Source organism: Rhea pennata, chromosome 9 (genome assembly GCF_028389875.1).
Source record: "Rhea pennata isolate bPtePen1 chromosome 9, bPtePen1.pri, whole genome shotgun sequence".
Taxonomy (NCBI): domain Eukaryota; kingdom Metazoa; phylum Chordata; class Aves; order Rheiformes; family Rheidae; genus Rhea; species Rhea pennata.
In genome coordinates, this window is record NC_084671.1 from 23,520,373 (window position 1) to 23,545,951 (window position 25,579).

Consider the following 25,579-nt stretch of genomic DNA (forward strand, 5'->3'; position numbering starts at 1 on the left):
GAGTCAGAGTGGTCAGTGTTAGGCTGGCCACAGACAACTGGTCTCTGAAGTGTTCAAAGTGGGATGGAACTTACTAAACCAGTTTGGGTGTGCAAAAAAAAAAAAAAAAAAAAGGCAAGAAGATAGAGCATATGCACCTGTCATTTGCCCCAGATACATCAACACTTGCTATTTATGTAAAACTTTAGCATTTCACTCCAATCCATGAGTCACGCAATATTTTAGACTTCAGAAGGTAAATTCTTTGGCTTTGTTTACCAAAACTGGCCAAATAAACAACAAAAATACCACCTTGAGAGGCATGTCACCAGTTCTTCATTAATGTAATTCTGATGTTAAATCCAAACTGCATGAATAGGGAATGAAAGGAAGGAGTGACTGGTGACAGACTCTGCCCTAGAGAGGGGTAAAGCCTTTGCTTGCTTTGTAAGCGCTCGTTTGAATTTAGTGTGTAATACAAAATGAAGCGCAGGAAGCCACTGGCTACACCAAACAGCAGTTGCTCCTGTGATTAGCAGCGAGACCCTTGATTCTGGTGAAGACTGGATAAGAGATGAGGAAATGAGAGCTGAGGAAATGCTCTGGCCTGTATTCCTTCTCCCTGCTAGTTTAAATGAGTTATTCATTAAAGTCCCTTTTCCATCCTGGCAGATAAGGTAGCTTTTAATGAGATTTTTATTGGTTTCTTTGCACTATTTCCTCCCCTTTGTGCTTTAAATTGATTATAACAGCTGTAAATTGGTGTATAACTGTATAAACTTGCAAAAGATGTAGACAAAAGCTTTTTCTGTTGTAGAAAACAGTCCACTGAAAGTGGTGGTAGTCAGAACCTGAAGCTAGATTGTGCCTTGGGAAAATGCTGCTCATTTGTTGTTGGCAAATGTTGGTAAATTTCTTTTACATTTCCTTTTTTCCTCCCTCAAAATAAAAGTGCTGTAATAACACTTTTTTTTCTTTGTGAAGCCTTACTAGAACTATGCAAGAAAAAGTTGTTACTGGCTGTCATTATAACAACTGGTACATTGGTGTTATATTTCTGTTGTATCTTTTAAACTTCAAAAATCCCAAAGTGTTAAAGCAAGCAGATGGATATTATTGCTTGTCCTCTGTGGAAAAGCAGCCAATGCTAGGATAACCTAGCGAAAAGCAGAGAGGTGAGATTTTGTGTTCATTTTTTTTTAAAAGGGTGAGCAGAATATACCTTTCCAAATAGAGAAGTGATGCTTCCTGGGAGGAAGCGGGTGGGAACAGACTTCTAAGTAAGCACAGAGAAATAGGAACTTTTATTTTTTTATTCTTTATTTATTTTTTTATTAGTGCATTTTGAAGGCTCTCTTCATGACTGGACTGTTTCTAGCCTTGGAATGAGGCTCTGGTTCAGTGCTGGCTGAAAGGATGTGAATCACTTTTCCTATTTCCTGCAGTGACTGAAAGTGAAGCCTGTCCCACGGTCAGCGAGCCGCCCTGGCAGTCTGTGCTCCGTGACAGCTAGTGTTGTCATGAAGAAAACCAAGTGCTGCAGATAACCACTGTGGCAGAAAACCAGCTGCGTAGACCTGTTGGTTGGCTTGGTTGTCCCTGTTGTCCACGTAACAGTGCTACCCCAGGCAGCTGCTTCTGCGTGTCCACGCTCAGGTCAGACAAAATATGATCTGGGAGTAATCGTGTGCTTCGGGTCTTACACCACTCATTTTGAGAACAAGTGCATTTGGGAACTTTCTAAATTCTGTCACAATATAAAGCACTCTGATAGCTAGAGAATATCCTGGATTCTCTGTGTAGGTATCCCAAAGTTTGCGAGGCTTCAGAGCACATCACTGCTAGCTTGTATGTTGCTGTCGTGGACTTTACTGCAAATCTGTGTTTGCTTATTTAAAAAATAGTAAACTTAATGGAAGAGTTAATAAGTTGGAAACTCATAGCTGCTTTGAGAGCAACAGAGATTTGCTCCAGAATCCTGGATTTTTGGTAAGAAGCTGTGTGCTCCTTTTGCTTGGATTAGTGGATTCGATTAAACTTTTATCTTCTGGACAGGTAATCTGCTCTTGTGAAACACAGAAAGAACCAGCAGATCCAGGATCTGGGAAAGGATTTGAGGTTTGAGATATGTTTGGTTTGGAATGATGCAAAGGCCAATTTATAGCCAGACTCGACCTGTGAGCTGTGGTTAATGAAGACAGCTGTGTTTTATGAAGGCTGGTCATAAACACCAACTAGCATTTGCTGACCCAAAGTAGGTAAATTAGCTTGTGAAACTTTGGTGATTCAGGCATGTGGGTGCTGTGAACAATCTATTGGAGCTGGTGGAAAACTTTGGTGGGGTAGATAACGGCATGTCTCTTCTGTTTTTGTTTGTTTGTCTCTTCTCCCCGTCTCAATTTTTGGGATATCAACTGCAGTATCTAGTGCACGCTGAAGGTGGAACGGATTTTACAGTGACCTAGCTTAGCACCTGGCAGTTCTGGTGGACTCAATTTTGGGAGAGTAAAGTTGTAAAATGGTGCTGATGTGCCTGCCCCTTACATATGGTCTTGACCTGAGAATACAGTGAAGCATCTATGGAAGGCTAGAAATTGAGATGTATTTTCAAACGCATCTCTGAGTGTATACACAGGTTCTGGTGATGCCTGGCAATTTCCTTTTCCCTTTGAGGGCACATTTTTTAAGGATATTTCTAAACTGTGCCATTTTCAGTGGTAATTCTGGATTAGGCTGCTTTGCTTTGTACCAAAATGGTCTAAGAGCTTCTGCACAGTTAAGCAGAGGGTGATTGAAACTGGACAATTTTTGAACCTATCTGCAAAAGCATGTTTGAATAGGCCCTAGGCCTGCACCCTCCCATATGCAAAAATAACCCTTCCTCACCATGTTCTTGACCTATGTTTTTGTCTCAGAGCAATGTAAAAACTATACAGTTTCCTCAATTTTTACTTAAGAAATCTAAGGCCAGAAGGGATCATCCACTCCAATTGCCTGTCTGTTGTTTCACTAAGTATTTTTGTTCCTATACAAGCAACTTGTATTTGCTTCTGGAAAGATACTCTGATACTCAACCTGACAATATTGAGAAAAAGGGAATTTGCTATTTGCTTGAAGTTTTCTTCCAGTATTTATTTGCATTTTTTTTACCTTCTCATTTCATGAAGTTTGGTCCCAGTATCTAGCTTTCGGCATTTATGACTCTACTTCATTAGATTGAAAGACCTCTTGAACTCATGACTTTCTTGGTTGGAAGGTACATGTGCAATATAATCAAGTCATCCTCAGTCATTTTGTTGAACTAAATAAGCTTCAAGTCTTTTGCTGTAGGATATATTGTCATACTTGAATATTTTCTGCATCAGCTCTTTTTAAACTTTTATTCTAAAAAGCAGAAACTAGAATTGCATTTGCTGAAATAAATTATGAAAAACTATTTTCTCTAGGGAACTAAGAATCCTTGGAAGGTGAGATGATTTTTTCTTCAGTTTTGCTCTTACAGAAGTTGAGTGGCCTGGAAGGCCTTAAAATGCGCAATTTGCTGGAACTATCCGTTTAGATAACTATGAGCTCAGGAAATTTGTATTAGAAAGTATGTAAATACAGTTTGGAATCAGAGATCTCATGCAAGGAGAAAAAAAATCTATCCTTGGAGAAGTTGGTAGAGGGAAGGATAGGTTTCTGGTTAAGCCAGCTGGCTTGTGCTGATGAGGTCTTGTTTTGGTCACTGGGTTTTCCATGTGCCTCCTACGACCTTGTTCAAACCTCTATATCCATCTGTAGAACATGACGATGTTCTCCCAGGTCCTGTCTCTAGAGGCTTGTGTATTGCAGAGGTCGAACTGAGCAAGGCCCAAGCTGCACTTGGTGGGCCAAACTCAGTAGGGGACATGCTGTTTTTCCTCTTGGAGGAGAGAGGGAAGGTCTGTTTGGGCAGAAAAAAAAAAAGCTAAAAGCTGAATGCACCAAGTAGGAGACTTAAAACCTACGTGCCTGCATCCCTGTCCTTGCAGGGGGGAGGAGTAGGCAGGGCTGGAGGCTGTGTGCATGTGCTGACACTCAGAGACAGGGCCATAAAGGGGAGAATCCTGAACCTGGGCTCCAGCAGCTGGAGATGTCAAGACTGGATCATTTGCATGCCTTAGGGAAGATGTGTGCGGAAAGCTTGCCATAAAGCAGTGGGGTTCTGGATGCCAGGATTAACCAAAATTAACCCCAACGTGCCTCTCATAGAAATAAACCCTCCTTTTCCAAGATTTGTGTAAGTAACATTCTGCTAGTTGATGACAGCATCCCGAATGGTAAGAAGTTCAAGTTCTCAGTGTTACAGACAATTGTCTACTTAGCAGAAATTTTCATCTTGTGTTATGTGCATGCAAATTGGCCTCTTCCTCTAACAGCAGTTTTGACTGCTGGATTGATTTTTTTTTCTAATTTATTTTATTTTTAGTTGAAATGGACCTGAAGGATTTATTTAGAGGTGAAAACTCTGCAGAGCACCTATATGATGGAAGACAAAGGAAAATATAAGTTGATTTGTGGAATTTGAAAGCTTGACCTTTCATCCTAGCTGAAGGGCTTCAACAAAAGATCTGGTAGGTGTTGCTGGTAAGTCAGGAGAAGGTTTGAACCGCAAGGCCTCCCAACTCCTAGACTAAGAAGGGAGTTTACTCCTGCAACAGGTGTGAGTGACTGACATACAAAGCGGGGGAAACGAGCCCTCCTTTCTCTTACTCTTCAAGTGCATATCAAATGGGAGCCCCTCTGTTAAGTATGCTGCTCCTCTCTCCTTTTACAATGCAGTACACTGTCAGATCAGATACTCTGTTTATATTACTTTGGAATGGAAAAGAATAAAAGCAGCTTCTACAGAGAAGGACTTGAAAAGGCTCCATTCGTTTTTCATCAGAGCTGCTGGAAATCTTCCTCTCCCCCCACCCTTCCCCAGTCCCACCCCCAAAATGCTCACCTCTTCCTTTGTCAAGGAAGTGTCAGATTTGACACCTTTGCAATAAAGTACAGAAATGCAAATGGAGAAATCCTGCAACACCTAATCAGAGGATGTAAACTTTCTGTGAACCTAATTTGTGGATTAAAAAAAAAACCTTATTGCTAACACATCTCTAAAATGTTTTTGACACTTAAAAAAAAAAAAAAAAAAAAAAGAAAATGGGAAAAAGAAAAAAATGATAGTAGCATTGCTTTGACCTAGCTTTTTCTTTTTAACTAACAAAGCATTGAGAATTGCAGGCAGAAAGGTCTGTTACCTTCTGGCTGTGGCTCTTCCTAAACATCCTGGCTTTTAGAAAGCAGATAGCTTGGTAGCTTGCCAGCCAGTCTTAGCCAGCACGTTCCCTGCTCTCTGCGTGTTTGCTGCTGCATGGGTGGGATGTGCTCAGGACCCTGGCTCTGCCAGAGGACATGTGTGTCTCAGCTGTGCAGGGAGCACACATCGGCCCACAGCCCTGTGAGTTGCCCAGCTGTGGGAAGAGCAGCACTCTTTGCAGCACTACACCAGGAAAGGGAGCAGGTAAGTGGATAAAAGTATCACTCGGGTGGCAGCTGGCTCTGATTCTCCAGGGCAGTACAGAAAAAGCCCTTGTGTGTATCTGCAGTGTTGCTTGACAAAGGTGAGGGCACAGAGACTGACTTTTGACTGGTAGCTACAACACCCAGCACTGAAGCTGGCACTTCTATGTTGACTCTAGGCTGTGTTTCTGTCAGCAAAGTGTCAGGGTTTGCACTTGCTTTTCACAGGAGCATTATGGAAGAGCCCTAACTCAGGAGCCTTTCATCTCATGGAAATGAATCCAAGCTGAGCTGCCTCTGGTGTTCCTGCAGCCCTGCCTGTGGTGGTGGTGGAGGGGTTGTGGCTGACCAGGGAACAGCCCTGAATGTCTACCCCCAGAGGAAGAGGGCTCAGGCAAGTGTCCACAGCCTAGCCCTGCTGCATCTGTATCAGTGCTTGCAGTGAGCTGCTGGGGGTGGGTGCCACACACAGCTGCACACTGACTCCAGCCCTGCCCATCTGTGGTGGGGTACCCAGCTCCAAAAGCAGAGTGGCCTCCACTCCCTCCTTGGATGTGCTAGGAGCTGCTGCTATGGCTTTTCTTTTCGCCTGAGACCACCTTAGAGAGCATGGGGTGCGTGTTAGACACTAAAGGCCAGGCGCTGTCAGCAGGATAATGTATTGCAATGTGTAACATATAACCTGCCCTTGAGTATTGCGGGTACCGTCATCTGGACCAACAGAGCAAAGACACTGACATATTAAACACTACAATGCTACTTGGGGAAGAGGCTTTATAAAAATAAACCCAGCCTTGCACTTGAATCTACAGGGACAAACTCTCTCAAAAAGGTCACAGTGAGTGTAGGGTGTTACTTTTAGTGCAAGTGTCCCAGGCTGCTCCTTCATTTACACTTCAGAATGCTAAACTCCCTCCCTAAAGCAGAAAGGTCATTACAGCAGCTCTCACCTCTCTTTGCTGAGCTGGTTTTTGCCCTTCTTCCCAGTTCAAAGAGAATTTAGCACAAAAAGGGGGAGAAAGAAGCTACACCAATCTGATGCCTATCTTTGAATAGGAACACCCACCTTAGGTAAGGTAAAGAAGATTACAAAGTAGTAGTCTACCAGTAACATTAGTTTCCATTTTTATTATTCCAAGGGTTGTTAACAAAGAAGTTACACATCTAGTTCCCTAGTAAAATTGCTTCCTTCCTTGCTGCTTGTATGTATGGGAACTTCCATACATTTAGCAACTTTATAAGCCTTTCTTTCCAAAAACTGCAGTTTTGTGAAAAGTAGTATCACAGCATAAATAGCCCGTATCTTCCAGAAGCAGGAACAGGGGAGGTCAAACTTCATGCATGTGAATGCTGAAGCCCCCACAAGCTCCCAGCAGCATTTTCTTTTGAAGATACTTTCTAAAGCCATCGCACACTCTAGTCAACATTGCATTCAACAGCAGGAGAAAAAAAAAATTAAAGTCATGTGGCAGGAGAGTATTTGCCTAGCCCTTCTGAAGTTAGGGCTGCAGCTGTATGAACACCACCTTCAGAAGGGAGACTTGAAGCTGCCACCCAGATAAACTAGCCAAGAAATCTGCATCCTAAACCCCAACTCTACCTCAGGAGTAGGTTGCTCACTGCAATAACCTAAGCATGTTCCAGTACTAAACAAAAGCAGCATTTGAATCCCAATACTTGAGCTAACGATGCTTAGTACAAGAATTAAGTGCTTAATTACCAGCATTGTTTCCACAACACCTACATACTTTTGCTATTAGCTAACCCGAGGCAAGTGTAAAACTTAAACTGAGAAGTGCATCACACTCCAAAATACATGCAATTACTTGTGAATTCAGTATTTTTTATTAAAGATTAAAAATAAAAACATTTGACACCCAAAATATACATAAAGTCACAATAAACTCAGATGTGCTAAAAGCAAAATGTGCATAAAGACACTCATTTCTAGAAGGCACCCTGCCACCAATATTTTAAATGTTCATCTAATTTCAGCAGGTTTCTAGTTTTCTCTTCCTTCACTGAAGGTGAGACTCTAGACCACTACCAAATAAAGACGCTAACCACGCCAACCCCTTTCAGGGATCTTTGCTATCACTAGAACACTTAAAACTGTGCATGCAGACTTAACTCATACCTCTCATGGAGTTAACTGTCAGGATTTAAAATGCACACAGGCTTTTTCTTCAGAGAAAAAGGTAGTGATACTTGGGCCATTTATAAGGGCCAAGAGAAAGTAACAGAGTTATGAAGTAACTGCTGTGCATCCACCAGAAGAGCTTTGCTACTAGAAAACAGCCCCCTCCGCCCCCCACCCCCCCAACTCTCGTAAAAATAACCCCCCAGAGTTACAAAATGCTGCATACACACGCGCACACACACACGCAGATGAAATGTTAACACATTTAGCTATTAGCCTGTCAGGGTGTGACAGTGTAGGAGTGCCACTGCTGCAGTCCTGAAGCGCAGCAATGCCCGACGCGCGCCGCTCGCGGGCCCCCGCGCCGCTTGACGGCCGCAGGGGAGCGCGGCGCCCGGGCCCGCTCTCGGCTAGGTAGGTCTGCGTTGATTCCCCTCCGCTTCGCCGTTACCAGGGTCTCCACATGGATTTGGAAAAGCTAGAGGAAGGCACGCCGCGTGTCCGGGAAGCGTCCAGCCCGTCCGCCGCGGTCTGGCCGGGCTCGGCCTCCGTCTCCTCCGAGTCGGAGCAGGTCTCCTCGCCGGAGCAGGGCGAGAGCGCCGAGGCGGGCAGCGCCAGGCCCAGGGCGGACTCGGCGGGCAGGGCCAGCGCCTCGCCGCCCGGCAGGGCCAAAGCGTCCGCGACGAGGTCCTGGAGGGCGCCCTCGTTGAGGGGCATGGACTCCAGCAGGTGGTTGAGCAGCTCGGCGGCCGTGGTGGCGTCGATGCCGGGGCAGCTGGAGACGAAGGTGTGCACCTCGTGCATGCACTGGATGTAGCCGGCGGCGAAGCGCTCGCTGGCCTCGCGGTGCAGCCGCCCGCCCTCTGCGGCGCCCGCAGCCCCGGGGGAGACACAGAGGGGAGCGCCGTGAGGGGCGGGCGGGCGCGCCGGGCCCCCGCGCCGCCGCGGCGCGCCCCGCCGCCGGCACTCACCCCGCGAGCGGCTCTCCAGCACGGCCTGCACGCGCCGCACCGTCAGCTCCAGCACCTCCGCGTTCTCCAGCTTGGCCTGGAACTGCCGCCGCCCGGCCCCGCCGTCAGCGCCCGCCGCGCCGCGCCGCGCCGCGCCGGATCGAACCGGCGCCGACCGGCGCGGCCCCGCCGCCGCCGCCCGCCCGCCCGCCCGCGCTCACCTCGCTGTCCGCCAGCAGCAGCCGCAGCTCCTGCAGGCTCTCGTTAATCCGCGCCCGCCGCTTCTTCTCCACCAGCGGCTTCCTGGTCTGCGGGGACCAACAGCCGCGTCAGGGCACCGGCCGCGCCCGCCCGGCCCGGCACGGCCCGGCCCGGCGCCGCCCCGCTCACCTTCCTGTCCGCCTTGGCCTCCAAGAAGTCCTCGTCCTCCCGCGGCGAGCGGCCCTTGCCGGGCCGGGAGGACGGCGCCATAGGCCGAGCCGAGCCGAGCCGAGCCGAGCCGAGCCGAGCCGAGCCGAGCCGAGCCGAGCCGAGCCGAGCCGAGCCGAGCCGAGCCGAGCCGAGCCGAGCCGAGCCGAGCCGAGCCGAGCCGAGCCGAGCCGCCGCTGCTCGCCCGGCGGCGCCGCTCCCCGCCCCCGCCCGGCGCGCCCGCCCTACATATACCTTCCGATTTGCATGTCAATGAGCCCATTGGCCGCGCCGCGCGGGGCGAAGCCGGAGCGTCGGGCGAACGGGCCAATGGGCGGCGGGCGCTTTGTCTGTGCGCGCGGCGGGGGCGGGGCGGAGCGGGCCCGGCGAGGCGGCGCCGCCGCCGCTGGGCGGTCGCGGCCATTGTTCGCCCCGCGCGGCGGCGGTGGCGGCGGGCCGGGCCGGGCCGGGCCGGGCCGGGCCGGGCCGGGCCGAGGGCTGCCGCCCTGCGTCCGTTAGGCGCTGCGGGGAGCGGGGGGGCGAGTGGCGGCGGCTTAGGGCCTGGCCCTGGGCCCGCGCCAGCAGCGCCGGTGGAAGGGCGCCTGAAACGGACGGCACGCCTCGGCGGATAAAACAAAAAAATAGTTTTTTTTTTTTTTTGATTGTTTGGAAATTATTTCGGATGTTTTATTCATGAAAACAGAAATGCTTAACTGCAGCTTGCTTAGAAGTTCCACGGTGTGACCTACCCGTAAGGGCAGGTGAGGGTTAGGGCAGGGCTGCTGTGGGTGGTTGGCCCGTTTTCAGTAATTTTTGTTTTGTTCTGTTTTTTGGACGTTTTTGGCAGCAGCACAGACAAGGGGAGCAGGCAGGTGCCTGGGGCGGGGGGGCAGGTGTGCCCCTGCTCCCCGCGGCAGCGGTGGTGCCCGCGCTGTCCTCGAAAGCACTCGGGGAAATTGGTCACCTCCCAAAAAGTTAAAAAAAAAAAAAAAAGTAAATTCGGAGCGCAGAGAAGCGCGCGTGGGCGTTTCCTGGTCTCTGGGGAGCGTGCGTGCGGACGACGCCGTCAGGCTCGCGGGAGAGCGCGGCCGGTCGGCCGTCCCTCGCGGCTGCTGAACTGTAACCGCGGGTTGGGACGCGGCAAGCGGCGGCGGCTGCCGTAAGCAGCAGCCTGGGTGTGAAAAAGGCAGTTCGTGTGCGAGCGGGAAGCTGCTGGCGCCTAAGCGCGTGAAGCAGCAGATAAGCCCTGTCCTTCAGTCCTTGCTTAAAATCGCTCGAGTTTGCAAAGCTGGGCCCTCGCGTGACTCGGTGGGATCTGAGCGTTTGCTGACGAAGACGTGCTAATTTGGGATTTTTTTTTTTTTAGCCAATTCTTCCGTGATCGGCTAAACCGAGCTGCCTCGCCCGCCCGCCTGGGGGCACGCCTCGGAGCCGGGCAGGGACCGTGCGCGCCGAAGGGCGGCGGGGCCGGAGCGGGAGCCTCGCGGCGCGGCCGTGGCCGCGTCCCTCCCCGCCGGCCGCCCGGCTTTGTGCGTAACTTGATGCTGATGAGGGCTGGCAGCTGCCGTTCCCCCGGCAGGCCGAATCGCGCGGAAGCGTCAGGGCCCGTCCCCAAGGGCAGCGACAGGTGCTGGCTCCGCCGCCTTTGTTTCCCTCTTCCTGCTCTCCGCGGTCGTGGACGTTTCTGCTGCCCGAGGAAGCGAGAGGCGCGTCCCCGGCCTGTCCCCGGCCCGTCTCGTCTCGCGGCGCGGCCCTCTGCCCGTGCTCGCCCCGCGTGGCGGGGAGCGCGCCGGGGAAGGGCGCCGCTGCAGACGGAGCCGTGGGGACCCGCCGGTGCGTCTCCGAGCTGCGTGCCGGGGCGCTGCTTGCTGTTCTTGGTGACTGTCGTGAGCGCGGTGGTTCCCCGCTACAGGTGCGTGCGTGTTACCTCTCACTGATCTGCATCTGTAGGCTGGAGTCTGACCCGTCCCACGCGGTTCACCGGGTAATTGCACCCTGAGAAAGACACGGAGAGCTCCTGGCCAGCTCCACCATGGCTTGATGCCGCTTTTCATCTTCAAAGCGCTGCATAAACATCCAGGCTTGCAATATGGTAATACTTGTCTGATCAATGAGGAAGCTGGGGTAGGGGTGCTCAGCGCCGCGCTCGCCTGCCCGCAGCGGAGGCGAGCAGCAGACGGACCTGGAGCGGGGGACCTCCTGGCTGCAGGCCTGAGCCCAGACCACGCAGCTTTCTGCATTGCAGCAGACAACAGATCTGATTTTCAGAAAGGTCCTTTTACTTCTTTTTTTCCTTTCCTGGTATCTTAAAGCAATGATGTTTGGATTTTCACAAAGAGTTTGCTCTGTAGGTGACACATCTCATTGCATTAGAAAGAAACAAAATTGGATTTTACCTGTGAATGCATGATTAAATCTGTCCTTCCCATCCTGATGAGCTCATTCCACCATGTAATACGTAGTTGAAACTAGCTGATCTTTTCACTGACACGATTAATGCAGACTAAGAACAAATGTTGTTCAGGTCAGGCACATAATGTTTTTGTCTTTAAACAGGTGGAGACATCTGTGACTGCATTTTGTGCCTCGTCTATTTGTCGTTGGCCCAGTAGGAGAAAAAAGACAATCCTAGGGGGTGGAAACTACAGCCAAGTAATGGATGTTATGGTTCTGAGGAAGCTCTCTTTGTTCTGAAGCAAAATCAGCTGTGTAATGTCAGCAGACATCTTTGTTTATATATATATATATATATATGTATGTATGTATATATATATATATACACATACACACAAATACACATGCACAACGACACTTTTAAAAAACACAGTACTATATCAAATGTACATAATCATGGGGTAAATGTTGAACCCCAAAAGAGTCTGTAAGCAGGTTTTCCCTTCCAAGAAATCGTAGCTTTTGCTAGTGTATGTGATCAGAGACACTCAAACACTGTGTTCAATCTAGTGTAAATTCTGCTGATTTACACCAGACATGTTGCACCTTTGTGAGGGCATAAATTCAGTCTGGAAAGAAGACAGGAAAAATAAAGGAATGTAGTACCTGAGGGAGAATTGTCTCACATCTTCTTCATTTTAGGGCCTAATCCACAGTCGAGAGCCTAATCCACTGAAGCTGGTGGTTCACAAGCAAAGCTTGACTAAGGATGGCTGGAGAGAGCTGGACATGGGTAAAGCTTGGTTTCTTTTCTGGAAACAGAACTGGTGGCAAGCTAATTTTACACGTTGCCAGCTCTTGCACTGGAGCGTGTTTTTCTGCATTTTCTTTGAAAAGCTGCATGTCAAATGAGTTAGCAACTGCTGGAGATATTTGTGCTGTATGTTAAAAACGTACAGGCCATAAATATCAGGGTGCTACTTGACCTGAGGAAGAAGCAGGCTGCAGGCTATCTGCTCTAGCCCACAGCTGTAACGTGACATTTTTGGGCCACTTTAAACAAGCTCCATCACATCAGGTAGAGCAATTTGTGATAACCTCATGAATTCTAATGTAAACGTCAACTGCAATCTAGTAAAAAATGATCCTTACACACCTTTCCTAATGCCTCATTGCTTGCCCATTCGTGATGGTTCCTGAAGGAGGTTTTGATAAACCCCATCTGCTTATCCATATAGTTCGTTACAGGCTTAAACCAATACTGCTGGCTCCTGATGGTGAGGTGTACGTGCACTGCTCTCTCCCCTGGGGAGCTTTAAGTCTTCTCTAAGGTAGAGAACTCTGCCCTGCTGCAGACTGCAGCTCCCACCCATGATATAATTGCAGTTTAGCAGGGAAGCAGCATGGTTTTAGCTGAGATAATGGGATCGGAGCTTTGCTGCTTGTGTTTTCCTGCGAGTCTGCATGTATAGCAATGTAATGCAACATAACTGGTTTTGGTTCTTTGTAGATCATGTGTTGTCACTGTTGGCCCCATGCCAGCAGCTGCTAGGACATCTACTGCGGCAGACAACCCTGCTACCTCAGCTGCCTGCCATGTATTTTGGAGGTGCAGGTAAGTGGTAACTTCTCATGAGGTGGGGGATTCTGCTGCATAACTCCATGCCTCTTGCTCCTAGAGGAATATCCACAGAGAAATAACGCACCTCGACAGTGTTTTAGGACTCCTTGTATTATTGGCAAGTGTGTTTCCATTCATGTTCTTGGGCTTGATCCTGGCACTATCCAAACTTCCAGCAGGTAATCCAGACTCTCCGTGAATAATACAATTAAAGCACGGTATAAAGACATGATGTGCCTGGACAGGATCCATTGGAAATGCTTGAGTGATTTCTTTCATGGATACTATAACATCCTGTTGTCTTTGGAGGCAAAAGCTTCTGTTAGAGATACATGCCATCCTTATAAATATTAATGGTGAGTATAAATGATGGTGGGTGTAAGCTGCTAGGTTAATGGGTGAATTGCTCCTTAGGCATCAGTTTACTGTCATCCAGTTCATGTTTACACTAACAAATACAAACTGCTTAAGTGGTAGATAAGCAAAGAACTATCTTCTCCCTCCTCCTTTCCCTATAGTCCCTTCACAAATAAAAAAGTGTGTTCTAGTAAGTCTCCTGCCTTGTCTCCCCTGAAAAATAGTCCAGCTCGCAGAAGCAAGGTACAGAGGAAGTAGCCTGGACCTGGAATAGCTGAGAGCTGCAGGCAGCAGTTGAAGTGAATGAAGAAGGCTGTACAGGGAAGTTTGCAGCATTCCTCATCACACTCATCATGGTTCCCTTTGATGCTACCAATTTCTCTGCTGTTGCAGACCTGCTGTGGGACCTGTGCACCGTGAGCCTCTGCCATGTGTGCCAGCAGACTCTGCTGGGACTGGGAGAAAGAACACCTATTCCCTGGAGTCTTCCTCTTCTGGGGTAGTGGCTTCTCATGCCTACAAGCTTGGCCCTTTCCTGCCCACAAATAGGCACAACTTTGTTTTCATCAAACAGTAACCGTTCCCAAGACCCAAAGTTGGTCACTATTTTGCCTTGCCTCTGTCCTGATTGTATCTGGAAGTCTGCTGGGACTGGAGTCTGCTTCTAATAAGGCGCTTCCCATTTCAGTGTTCTCCTTCAGCATTCATCACCAGTTTGCTGGTGGCAGCTCACTTTTTTTGGCTGTCTTCAGATATTTGATAGTCTAAATACAGACTTTGGTCTGGCTTTGAAATATTTTAGCAGACACTTTTTTTATATTGACATTCTTTCCCACCATTTTTTGGGGCCTCAGTAGAGATATGTCTAAACTCATATATCATTCAACTGTACCATTTAGACTGCAGCCCACTGTCAGTGACTATGGCAGGATCCCATAACTTGTGAGGTTAGAGAGACCATTTGTTTGGTCACACTGTATTTGTGAAAGTTATTTCAGGGAAGTGAACTGTCTAAAGTAAGTAAAGAGATTTTTCAGTCTAAGTTCCTTTATTAAAAAAAAAAAAAATCTCTACTGCTGGTTGGTGTTCCAGGGAGCAGTGTTGTAGTATTGGTTTATCTAATATTTTGGGGGGGTTGAAAGTTATCCTAGTCTGGGGTTCATTTGATCATAGGATTTATCCTATCCTTGTGAACAGTGATGTTTACATCACTGGTCCTCCCCTTTAAGATTCTTTTATTCTAATTCTATTATTATTAAATATAATATTTATATTATTAAGAGATCTTAATCTCTTTAAGATTCTTTTATTATTATCTAATTGACTTCCAGATATCCTTGTTAATAGACATTTTCTTCAGAGATGGTGTTGAAGCTGTTAAACACAATCCTAACTGAGGTGAAAGGTTTTTTTAAATATGTGCCCTTCAGAACGCATTTTTCCTGACTTGCAGTGCATGACCAGGATTACTCCCAGTCTGTTCTTCTGGTGATGACACTACATGTTTGTTGACAGGACACAGGTTTTATTTTATTTTTATCAGGTTAACATGTAAATAATCAGGCTCTGAACTTTGCTCTGGTGTGTTTTTGTGAAATGCTCTAGAAATGCTCTTTATTCATAGATCCTTGCAGGTTTATATTTGCTTTGCATTTTACATAGCTTTAAGTGGGAAAAAACTGTACTGTCAGGGGCATGTTTGAGAGGTCCTTTTTAGCAATTATAACATATATTTTACTGTGAGTTGTGGTAAACACTGGCCTTCTCTAAATCAAAATGAGAAATATTTCAATACCCTTCACTTGAGAGTATTGACAACAGTTTTGATAGTTCATGGGTTGTATAAATACTGGTTTTGATCATGTTTTAAGCAATACCTCACTGTGCCAGTATGTTCTTTGCAGGTGTCAATGGACAGCCTGGGCAGCCATGTGTGACAACAGCATTAGATATTTGTGGGCTTTGGCTTGTAGTGAGCAAATCCAAAAGAGAACAAGTACCTTCCCTCGTCCTCTCCTTCTTGCCTTAAAAGTGCCATGCCCCCACTCTATGCTGATTGTTTATCTTAGGAGATACTAGATTATAGTCCAGACTTCCATGCAAAGATATGGCAAAGAACCCTTCCAGGAACTCGGTCTATCATGCATTATGGACCGAGATGTCTTTTTAATTACTCCAAGGCTGGTATGGATTTAGCTTTGCTGTTTGCAGAGCTCATTTACTTAGCATACTGCTTAGCGGATTTATCTTGGTAGCTGAGTCCCTGAATCCACTGCAGAGGCTCCTCCCACCAGTTTTTGGTAAGCAGCCATAACTTGAGAGATGCTAGAAGGCATTGGGATGAGGTAGCATGAAGGAAGCTTAGAGAATTGATTTAAAAGAGGGGATGAGTGCTGTCATATCTGTCCTGTCTGTATGTGTTTGCCCTCGTTTCTGGAGAAGCCAGTGTACTGTAGGAGGAACATAACATTTCTGCGCACTCGGAAAGAGACTATCTCTGGAACTTCATCATCAGCACAGAGAAACTTAAGCTATGTGAGGGCTTATTCACAGCTTTTTGATAGGGACAATGTACAGCTGAACCCCATCAGCTGCAGAGAAAGGAGCTGTTGCTAGCTGGAAACTGGCTGCCTCCACTTCAACTGACAAACCAATCTGGAGTTGGCAAGTCCATCCTTGGACCTGTGGCCATGTTGTTTGTAATTCTGCATTAAATGTTGTTTGGCCTGCTTGTGGGTGTGAGAAATCAGGGGGAAATATGAGCATTCAAAGATACTGCAAGCCCTGGGTATACATGTTCTCTCCTAAAAGAGCCAGTGAATGCTGCCTGTGTGGCTCTCCCATCCTGGAAGATGGGAAATGGGTTCCTGGGGCTCATGAACATGCTGCAGGATTATGGAGTGCAGAAGAGAATTTACGTTCTTCTGCTTGGACAGTCTTTTCTCCTCATGTTTTTATTGGTGAGCCATAGGTATTTGCAGGAGAAAGCCAAATGTCCTCCTACTGCCTTCTGTGCCAACTTTTGATTGTGTGGGGCTGCGCAGTTGTTCGACTCTACCTCTCAGCACGCATGGGGTGGTGATGGAAGGGACCTTTGGAGGGTCCCCCAAATCAGTAGAATACCAAACACCTTTCTCATGATTATAGTCTGGTAAACTGTGCCAATTTGCGGAGAAAGAGCCAAGTGTTTCTCTGTCAGTAGGCACAGAACATTGTGGCCAACTCACATGACGAAGCAAATAGCATAAAGAAAACAGCTCAGGAAAGAGCAGTGGAATCACAGGAAGTCACAGATACCCGGTAGGCTCATATTTGGGCTACGCAGGGTGACTTAAAGTGGAAATCAGTTGCCAGTTCATTTGCTACTATCTTACTTTTCTAACAAATTAAAAAGGCCCCCCCTTTTTTTAAGCTCTGAAGTAAAGGCAGCACTTTGCTCTGCAGCATGCCTTGTTTTACGGACCATGTTAGGAGAGGATTAATTTACTTGATGAATTCAGGATCTGAATGGATTCTGAAATGGCTAATTTGGGGGAAGCTATTTTACTGGCTTGTAGGGATAACCTGATATTCTCTAAACTGCAGCAAAAGCTTCTTAGCACAGCCATGGCTTCTGTGTCCTTGCAATTAATGGACTAAGCAGGTGCCAAATTTGCACGAACGTACAAGCAGGGACCTTAGAATAGAGCAGTAGGACTAGATCCACTAGAGACAAATGCATGTTGCTGTGTCAGATAAAAATCCCAATGATATACAACCTAAAACTAATTACAGGGTAGCTCTGAAAACTGAAGCACAAACTGAAAACACAGCAGCTTGGTACACTGAATGCTCTTCTCAGTTTCCTTCCCTCCCACCCCTTTTGGAAGTGTGGTGTGTCTATCAGTGCTGAATGAGAGCAGGGGGTGGCTTGTCCCCAGAGCTGCTGAGCTGTCTGGATCCCAGCAAGCTCCTGTGACTACTCTACCACCTCCACTGTTTGTGGATCAAACTAATGCAATGGATGGTAGAAGATTAGGCACTTGAGCTGCTTGTGCCTGATTAAGTATTTGGTGAGTAACAAGAGCTTTGAAAAGCAAGAAGCAGGGAAGCAAGAATTCTGGGATTGCAGCTGATGATTTCCTATGCTCATTTTTGTCACAGGATGTGCATGCTGGAGAAGATACAGAAGATGCCACTTGCTGCAGGGGGTCTATAAAATGCCACTGGCTTCTAGGAGGTGGAGAAGGTGTATAGAGAAGGTCTGAAAGGTGGGAACAGGGAATTATGGGAGTATCAGTGATGGATTTCCTTTTTTCTGAAGCAAGCAACTTGTGATTGTCAACTATGTAGTCAGGCAAATAGATGGTGACACAGGTAGTACCACAAAGTTCATTGGGGTATGGGCTCAGGCCATAGCTGGGAAATCACTAAAGCTTGACCTTAGAGACACTTCCAACTCCAGTTCTACTGGCCATCTACTCTGATGCCTCTGTTCTTAGAGGCTTTCTGGACTAGCTTTGCTAGACTTCAAGAGCTGAGAAGAAATCAACTTGTCAATCCCACACCTTGTTGTGTGCCTGGGGTCAAACCATTCACTGCAAGATACAAGCTCAAGCAGTTGGCCAACACCAAACCTACAATTGCCTGGTATTGACTTACAGTTGCTGTGGAGCCCATTTTCTTTCTCTAACACCTGTAATTAGAGAAAAGCCCAGAAGGAGAAACAAGGCTGATTCCTTAAAGAGCTCATCTGGAGAATCAGGAAAGACAGAGTAGATGGCTTTGGTGTAAGCTCTGGAGGTAGGCTTTAGCTGGGTGGAGTCAACCCTCAGGCTTGACCCTAGATGTCAATGAAAACAGTTCCTCTAGGGATTTTCATCATGGAAAGCACTGGCAAAACTGCAAGTCCATACCTGTCTGCTTGAAATTCAAATAGCATAGGTTGGGCAGATAGGGCTCAGCTCGCTTACTGCAGATGTCTGGAAAGAACATTTGGCTTAACCTCCACAAGAAAGGGAGAACTCACTCAGCCCTGGGCGCTGTAGGGACCTGCAACATGGTGGGTGGAGTGCAAGATTCCTGCGGGGCAAAGGCACCAGTGATCGCAGGTGGCAAACTGGCCAGATTGAACCAAGGCAGCACAGAACTGAATATGCCTCTTCTGGACAGAAGATCCACAGCTTCACATTGCAATAGGTCACAGCATCCTGCTGAAGGGAGTCCTCGAAGATGCTGGTGCTGAGCAAGAAGGCAGGCCCTTTGGGCTGGCACAGACTGCAGGAGATGAGGTCCCTTCTGTCTGAGCGGGAAGCAGACTGACTGTTCCACCCGCCAGTTTCTTGCAGTTCTTCCTCCCATCTCTCCTGGACAGCTTGGCTCTCTCTGCAACTGGGTCAGACAGAAGCAGGGAGGTGCTAGACATGCTATTCTGCTGCTTCTCCTTAGTCATCTTGCTATTTACATATTCCTTAATATTCTCTATATTGCCAGAAGCATGTGGTATTTTTCAGTGAACCTCTTCTGGTGATAAATGTAATCCAACAGACAGGCAGAAGAAACTGTTGTGAGTTCCTTTCAGCTGCCATGTGGGTTGTGTTTAGCAGATACTGAGAGAGCCAGAACATGCTGTTGCCTTCAGTGTCTCTCCTGCAGCTGTGCTAACACACAGTCACTCTCCAAAAGCCCTTCCTGTTTTCTAGGGTTTTGTCTTCTAGGAAAAGTCTCTTTATTATTATGACTATTTTGGTTTTACATAATCTTTTTTTTCTTAGGGGTTTATATAGAAGAGACAAGTTGAGAGGTAGCTCCAAGAAGGTACTTAAACAGCAACCATCTAAAAATATGAATATGAAAGAAATTTAAATCTCTTAGAAGGCAGATCTGAGGAATTCACATGCTTAGCTAGGAGCTATCTGGAAATTGTCACTGGGAGACCTTGTATGGGTGTATCTGAAACCCTCCCATTCCTGGAGCTGATGTAAGGCTTCACCTGGGTCCCTCATCCTGAGTCCAGACTCGGCTCATAAGGGTGGGTGTCTACAGCACTCATGAGCAGGACTGCATCTGTCAGGAGAGGTGCTGCCTTTGCCATCAGAGTCTCCTCGTGAGTGCAGTCCTGTGTCAAGGGGGAAACTTGCTTTCAATTTTCCTTTCAGGCCAAGGAAATCTGCCTCTCCCATCCCTGGAGAAGAGCCGGCTTGCACATTGCTCTCCGAGCATCTCCTTTGCTGTTCAAACCGCCTCATGGACTGGAAAGAAATGGAAGATCCGTGGAGCCAGAGGAAGAGCAAGCAAGGGGAAATGGCCTGTTAGCTAGTGGTTATGAGAGGGGCACTGGGCTCAGGTTGCAGCTCCAAGGTCTGCCTGTTCATTTTGTGTTGTGCGGTCAAGTATTTTCCCGGGAAAGGCTTTATGATGTTTGTATTTAGGTCTGAACGGGGAGGGCACTTTCCGATTTACTCCAAGTGACGTGTTTCTCTTTGTTGTATCAATAAAGTTATTTGCACAGAATTCATGTGAAGGAGGAAGTGATCTGGAAAATTACTGGACTGAATTAGATTTTCCTGTTCCTTTTTCAAACTGACCAGGCTGCCTGAGGCTCCCCAAGACTAGAGGGACCCCATCGTGATGTGACACAAGTAGCTGGGGAGAGCAAGAGAAACATCGGTTCTGGTACTTGCACCAGACTGCTGTCCTGAGGTGGCAGTGTGAGCAGGGCTGAAGTCCTGGGTTCTGATGAGGCTGCATTTGAGCAGCTCATCACTAGCTGGTGGGGCAATTCTCAGTTATCATAGTATTCATTTCTACAAATTTATTACAAGTACTCTTCTCCCTTTTGACTATCTAGTATTTCACTTCAATGCCTTTTCCATATCCTGCTGGACAAAAGTCATCTAGGCAAGCAGCATCAGGCTGCCCCGAGCTTCGGAAATGCTGAGTGCCAGCTAATGGGCAGCAATCTGGACTTGTGTCAACTGCAAGTGCAATAGTGTCAAGTCTGGGGACTCTGGGTCCTGATGGATCATGAGAACATGGAGGGGGTCCTCTGACCAGAAGACAGGCATGAGGGTAGCAACCTGTTCTTATATCCAGAGGTGGCTGGAATCTCATTTGAACCCACTCCTGATTTTGCAGCAGAAGCAAAGGGAAGTGAGCTGCAGAAACAGAATGCCTTCTGTTCGGCGCGTGCAGCGCCGTGCACAGGGGGCCCGGGAGCAGTAAGGAGCTGCCTCTTTAGGACCTGTGCAATACAAGTAATCAGTAAAACAAAAGAGGGGGTCTAGAGGTAGCTGTCTTCAATGTCTGTTGTGAGGTACCATGTGCTTCCAGGAAAAAGTCTCCTTCTAGAGCTGCCATCTGGCAATGAAGCTTGATTTCCTACAACTTTGTGTTGTCTAGCTGACCCTCTCCTTCATACTCATGCGCTCTTCTTCTACTGCCCAGGAAATGGTGAATTCCTGCTGCAGGGTCTCTCACCTCAGCAGCACCTCCATATTCACAAAATTTAGAAGAACTTCATTTCCTTGTTTTTTTTTTGTTTGTTTGTTTTTGTTTTTTCCCCTAGTCTTTTGTTAAATTTAGCTAGGGGTTGGCCAATGGTTCCAAAAGTCACTAGAGGAGGAACAAGAGGCTGAGGAAGAGACTGAGGCTTGCAGTGGGATTGTTTCCCTAGGGGAGGAGATGAAGAAAGAGCCCAAGGGCCTGTAAAACACAAGCAAATTTTAAGCCTTATCATGACAAATATGTCACCATTGCTCAGTTCATAACTAAGTTCAGCACTTTCCTGTCGGCTTAATTGCTTTAACCATCTTCCTTTCTTCAAATGCCTTGAAATATAGTCTTTGTTTTATAGACTCTTCGCCAAGTTATTCAATTTTAATGTGGTTGGAACTGAGCTTTTAAAATGAACCTCAAACACAGTAAATACACTTAGTTCCCAGGCCTGCCAGTTTTCAGATGTGAATGAGATCAGCTGAGCAAGCCAAGCGTGAAGATTTTGTGTGTCTGAGCCATACCGAACAGATGCGTACTCAGAGGCGCAGAGCTGGTAAAATGTCCTCTGGCTGTACTGCAAACGGCTGGTGACACTCCAACTTTTCCAGGAAGGCCTGTAAATTTTTTTCTTTTAAAATCCAGGTTGCTAGAAGAGGCTTGTCTTCTAGTGAATTGTATTCCTCAAGCCTAGATGAGTTTTCATGGTGTAGCCCTATCTTCTGGGAATGAAAAGAAATGGCACCTCTGCCTGCAGGGCTCTGCTGAAGTTGTCCTGGGTGGGTGACAGGTAACCCCATGAGAGTCCTCCTGCCCCTCAGCTGCCCATGAACTGTTCTGGGACATGATTCATCTGGACAGGCAGACAACTCCCTTTGCCAGGATAAACTATATCTCAGTAGGGGGGTTTTCTGGCAAATGCTGTACAGCTCTGATGAGCCTTTGGTTGGCCTCCAGAGTTTGCTTGTTTGTTTGTTTGTTTTACTTGCACTGAGTCATCTCACTTGTCAGATACCAGAAACATGTTCAGCCAGAGTCCTGAGCTGCCCATTTCCAGTATTACCAATGCCTTTGCTAGCAGAACCTTCCCATAAAGAGAAGCAGAGTAGTTCTTCTCCTCTCCCATTGATGTCTGTCCCTCTTCAAAATCTCCATTAATATCTGTTCCTCTTCAAAATCTTAAAGGAAGAAAGCTGGGTTTGTAATATGACTCCCTTTGCTTCCCCCCTTTACCAAAGGGCGATGTACAGATAGTTAAGCTGGTGTATGAAACACACCGAGGAGCTGAGGTGCAGGAGAGAATAAGAATTGGTCTATTTTAGTTTTCCCTCCCTGCTTGCTGGGAATGTGAAGAATAGGCATGTGCATCTCTCTCTCTCTCTCTCTCTTTCTCTCTTCCCCCCATCCCCCCCCAGGATCTGAGACACCTGAGAAATGATGGTGGCAGGAGAGCCCAAGGAAGTGAGTGTGACTGGAAGGGAGTCATGCGTGCTGCAACGTGCATGAGGTGCTGGGGAGACACTGAGGCGACGGGTGATCTCTTTCAGGTTACACATTCTAGAGGCGTGAGGGCTGAGCCCTGTGCACGGTGTTTCCAACAGCACTGCTAATCTAAACCTGTGCTTGCTGCAGCGTGCAGGGTGGTGAGGCCTGGAGTGGCGTGCAGTGCTGCCCAGCTGCTGGATGGCCCTGTTTGCTGTACTCAGTGCTCCAGCATGCTGGCTGGCTTTGTGTGGCCCGAGGGCCGCAGCAGTGGGCAAGTTTGCATACTCTGCCCACAAGCTCTCAAAAATTTTGTCTATTGTTGCAGGAGATGACAAGAGGAAAAGAAGATTGCTTGCCTCTTGCAGAGCTACAGAACAGATGGTAAGGCCAGACTGCATCCAGGATGAGAGATGTCTTTGCTTCTAGTAGCCACACCCTTCCTGTTACGGGACCTCTCTGGAGATCACACCAAGTAGGTGAACTTAAGAAGTATGATGTGAATGCCTTGCTTCTCTTACGATATGCTTGTGTGATCCTTTGCTTTCAAGCGTTCCAGTGACGCTTGTGAAACTGTATCCCCTTTCAGGGCTTCCTTACTGCTGGATTGTTTTGTTAGAGCACTAAAACTGGATGGCTCGTCCTCTGTCTCGAAGCAGCCGTCTCTTTTGTTGGACGATTTGTCAGCTGCTGTCTGACGTCCATCCTGCCATTCCTTTCCCTGTTCCAAGACAGCCGTTGCGTTACAATGGCACTCACACCTCTGTGTATACGATGTCACTGATGAATTCCAGCCTGGCTCAAGCAGGATGCTTGGCCCTGAGACAGTCCTTTTGAAGGTCTGCAGTGATCTCTCCTTGCTGGCTGGCTCAGGGGTATGTTCTATATTAACGCTCCTTGATCTGTTTGCTGGTTTTGACACTGTCGACCATGAAGCCCTTGCAGAATGCTGTGAGCAGATGGTGCATCTGTCTGGGGCTGCTTCAGGTTGATTCAGATCATATCTTACAGGGAGCTGCAGAGTTGCCTGTTACATATTCCTGTCCTTCCAGCAGGTTCCTGTCTGTGGCATGGCTCTCTGAGGGGACCGTCCCGTTTTACTGCCTATTGATTTATTTTGGCTAAGCTGGTGAAACATGCGCTCACTTCTCTCTGCCTTCAGGCATTCCCCATGTTCCCTGCTCTTTTCTTCAGCCTCTCACTCCAGCAAAACAGGGGCCTATTTGCAGCTATTCTGAGGATATATCAGTGCCAGTAGTGTTGGTCCTGGTGGAGAGTGTCCTAAGAAATGTCCTTATTCCTCAGGAATTCCTAGTTCCTGCCAGTCTCAAGAAGAGAAGGATCTGAGTGTCCCCCCTCTGTACATTGCTCCAGATGTGCACATCTGGTTATTAGCATCTCTGCCACTGGATACTCAAGCTGCTGACTCTGTGTGCAGCACACAGCATGACTCATCTGGCTCCATACAGAGCCAGCTTGGGTCTGGCAGCCCCTTGGATTTGGGTGCAGTTCTGCACAGAGATGTCAGTACAGAACTAGTTGGGGTTGGGAGCATCAGAGTCATTTCCACATGATATAGCCCCACATTAACAAACCCTTCTAAACCCCAGAGTGCTGGACGGTCATGCAGAGCTGTCCCTACATCTCTAAGGGGCTTCTTGTGTTGTGTGAGTATTTCTATTAGCCATGGCATTCCCCTGTACACAGCAGCCTGTAAAAACCTGGCTTTCTCACTTAAGTTCAGTGCCGTTTGTCTGATGGCTTTGAGTGAGGGAGCTCTAGTACAGACTCCGTTCTGACAGGCATTCCCTGCTAACTAGCAGTGCCTTTCTTTCCAAGATCTGCAGTGCCAAGTCCGAGTGGTGCTGTCAGCCAGTGGCTCATTTGATTGCTATGCCAGGCCTTGCCTTTGCTCCTGGAAAACCTCAGGGGCTGCTGGCCCATCCGGTCGCTGTGTAATAGAGACCTACCAGAAGTCCTGAGTGCTTAGGCTGTACAGTTGCTCACTTATCACCTGCTTGTTAGTACAGTATGAAGTAAATTTTGGCTCTTCATAGCATTTGAATACCATTCGCTCCTTCACCATATGCTTTAGTGGTGCAACACCACAAGAGCTGATAGAACAGTATATACCTTTGGCCACAGCTGGTCTTTGCACATGTGTAAGAGCTGTTGCCAAAGAAAATAGACTTTTAATTTCAGTGAGAGATGATTGGCTGAGGTTTTTTTTTGAAAGACACAGAAAGAGCTAATCCTTTTTTAAACCAACAGAAGTTACTTGCGCTTGAATATGCCTAGCTTATATGCAGCACTTTTGTTCTTTGGGTCACAAATCCTGTTGCCCAAATACTTCCATAGATTGGAAAAGTGAGGTGGAGAAATGGCATTACTTCTGTCAGACTCACATACCTGGGATATGTGGGAATGACCCAGCTCTTCTGTTGCCGTACCCCTCCAAGAGAACTCTGTCTTTCCTTCCTAAGAGATGGCTCATGCTATTTCTTTATGTATCCTCTTCTTTTGTCCTTTTTCCTTCCAGCCTATGGGAAAGAGATGAAGGAACAGTGTCGTGGGACAGATTGGGTTGGCAGGCTTGATCTAGAAGTCAAGGCTCCACAAATTGCCATACTCAGAAACAACACTCTGGTCAAAGATTTCAACAGACCAGCCAGCTTTTTACACGAATAAGCAGGTTTGTTATGATTCTTACCATCCCTGGTACTAAAACTGGTGCTAAAAATCCACCTTCTCCCCAAGGATGGCAAATGCTGCCAACTCATGCCTTGAATCTGTGTTGTGCAAATTCTTGAGATTTAGAGCAGCTACTTCAGGTTGAAACTCAAGAGATTTGTTCTTATATTGACAACATATTGTACCTGAGCTTTATCATTAGTGAGGCAATCCTAGCCTGTCTATCATTACATTCCCCGTCTGGAATTCACCACACGAGCAATAGCAGCGTAATAAAAGCCAACAGACAATCTGGTTGCTTTACTGAGCTTTGAAGTGCAGCGTTTGGCACTTTGCCATACTCCTGTTGGGGCTCAGCCATTCCGTCTAGGATGTAGAGTGGGCAGATGGGTTTGGGTGCTATTCAGCCCCTACTTTCCCTTCTTCAACCCGGTTGCCTGAGGAACCAGGAAATGAGACCCGTGCAATCACACACAGCATACCTGCGTGTGCACACCCCCTCTCCAGCTCTGCTCCCTCCACTCCCAAATGGCTGGAACCTGTTGCAGCACTTTC

General features: G+C 47.5%; 1 protein-coding gene and 1 long non-coding RNA gene across 6 annotated transcripts; one reads left to right on the forward strand and one right to left on the reverse strand.

Annotated features, from left to right (window-relative positions):
* Nucleotides 1-7,321: 7,321 nt before the first annotated feature.
* On the reverse strand, nucleotides 7,322-9,168 carry LOC134144022 (transcription cofactor HES-6-like). 3 transcript variants are annotated; one of them, XM_062582594.1, is made up of 4 exons: nucleotides 8,989-9,168; nucleotides 8,820-8,906; nucleotides 8,620-8,701; nucleotides 7,322-8,423 (listed from the first exon to the last, which is right to left on the reverse strand). In XM_062582594.1, exons 1-4 carry the CDS (start codon nucleotides 9,067-9,069, stop codon nucleotides 8,059-8,061), a joined length of 615 nt encoding a protein of 204 aa, XP_062438578.1. In that variant the 5' UTR covers nucleotides 9,070-9,168; the 3' UTR covers nucleotides 7,322-8,058. The 3 variants fall into 3 exon arrangements, with proteins under 3 accessions (XP_062438578.1, XP_062438577.1, XP_062438576.1); XM_062582593.1 differs by having other exon boundaries at nucleotides 7,322-8,511; XM_062582592.1 differs by having other exon boundaries at nucleotides 7,322-8,701.
* A 289-nt stretch (nucleotides 9,169-9,457) lies between these two features.
* On the forward strand, nucleotides 9,458-19,880 carry LOC134144110 (uncharacterized). 3 transcript variants are annotated; one of them, XR_009959280.1, is made up of 5 exons: nucleotides 9,458-9,767; nucleotides 12,103-12,193; nucleotides 12,911-13,015; nucleotides 13,198-13,377; nucleotides 19,516-19,880. It is a non-coding gene; the product is annotated as an uncharacterized LOC134144110 (long non-coding RNA). The 3 variants fall into 3 exon arrangements; XR_009959283.1 differs by lacking the exon at nucleotides 19,516-19,880 and adding an exon at nucleotides 13,603-14,531; XR_009959282.1 differs by lacking the exon at nucleotides 9,458-9,767 and adding an exon at nucleotides 10,689-10,918.
* Nucleotides 19,881-25,579: the final 5,699 nt, after the last annotated feature.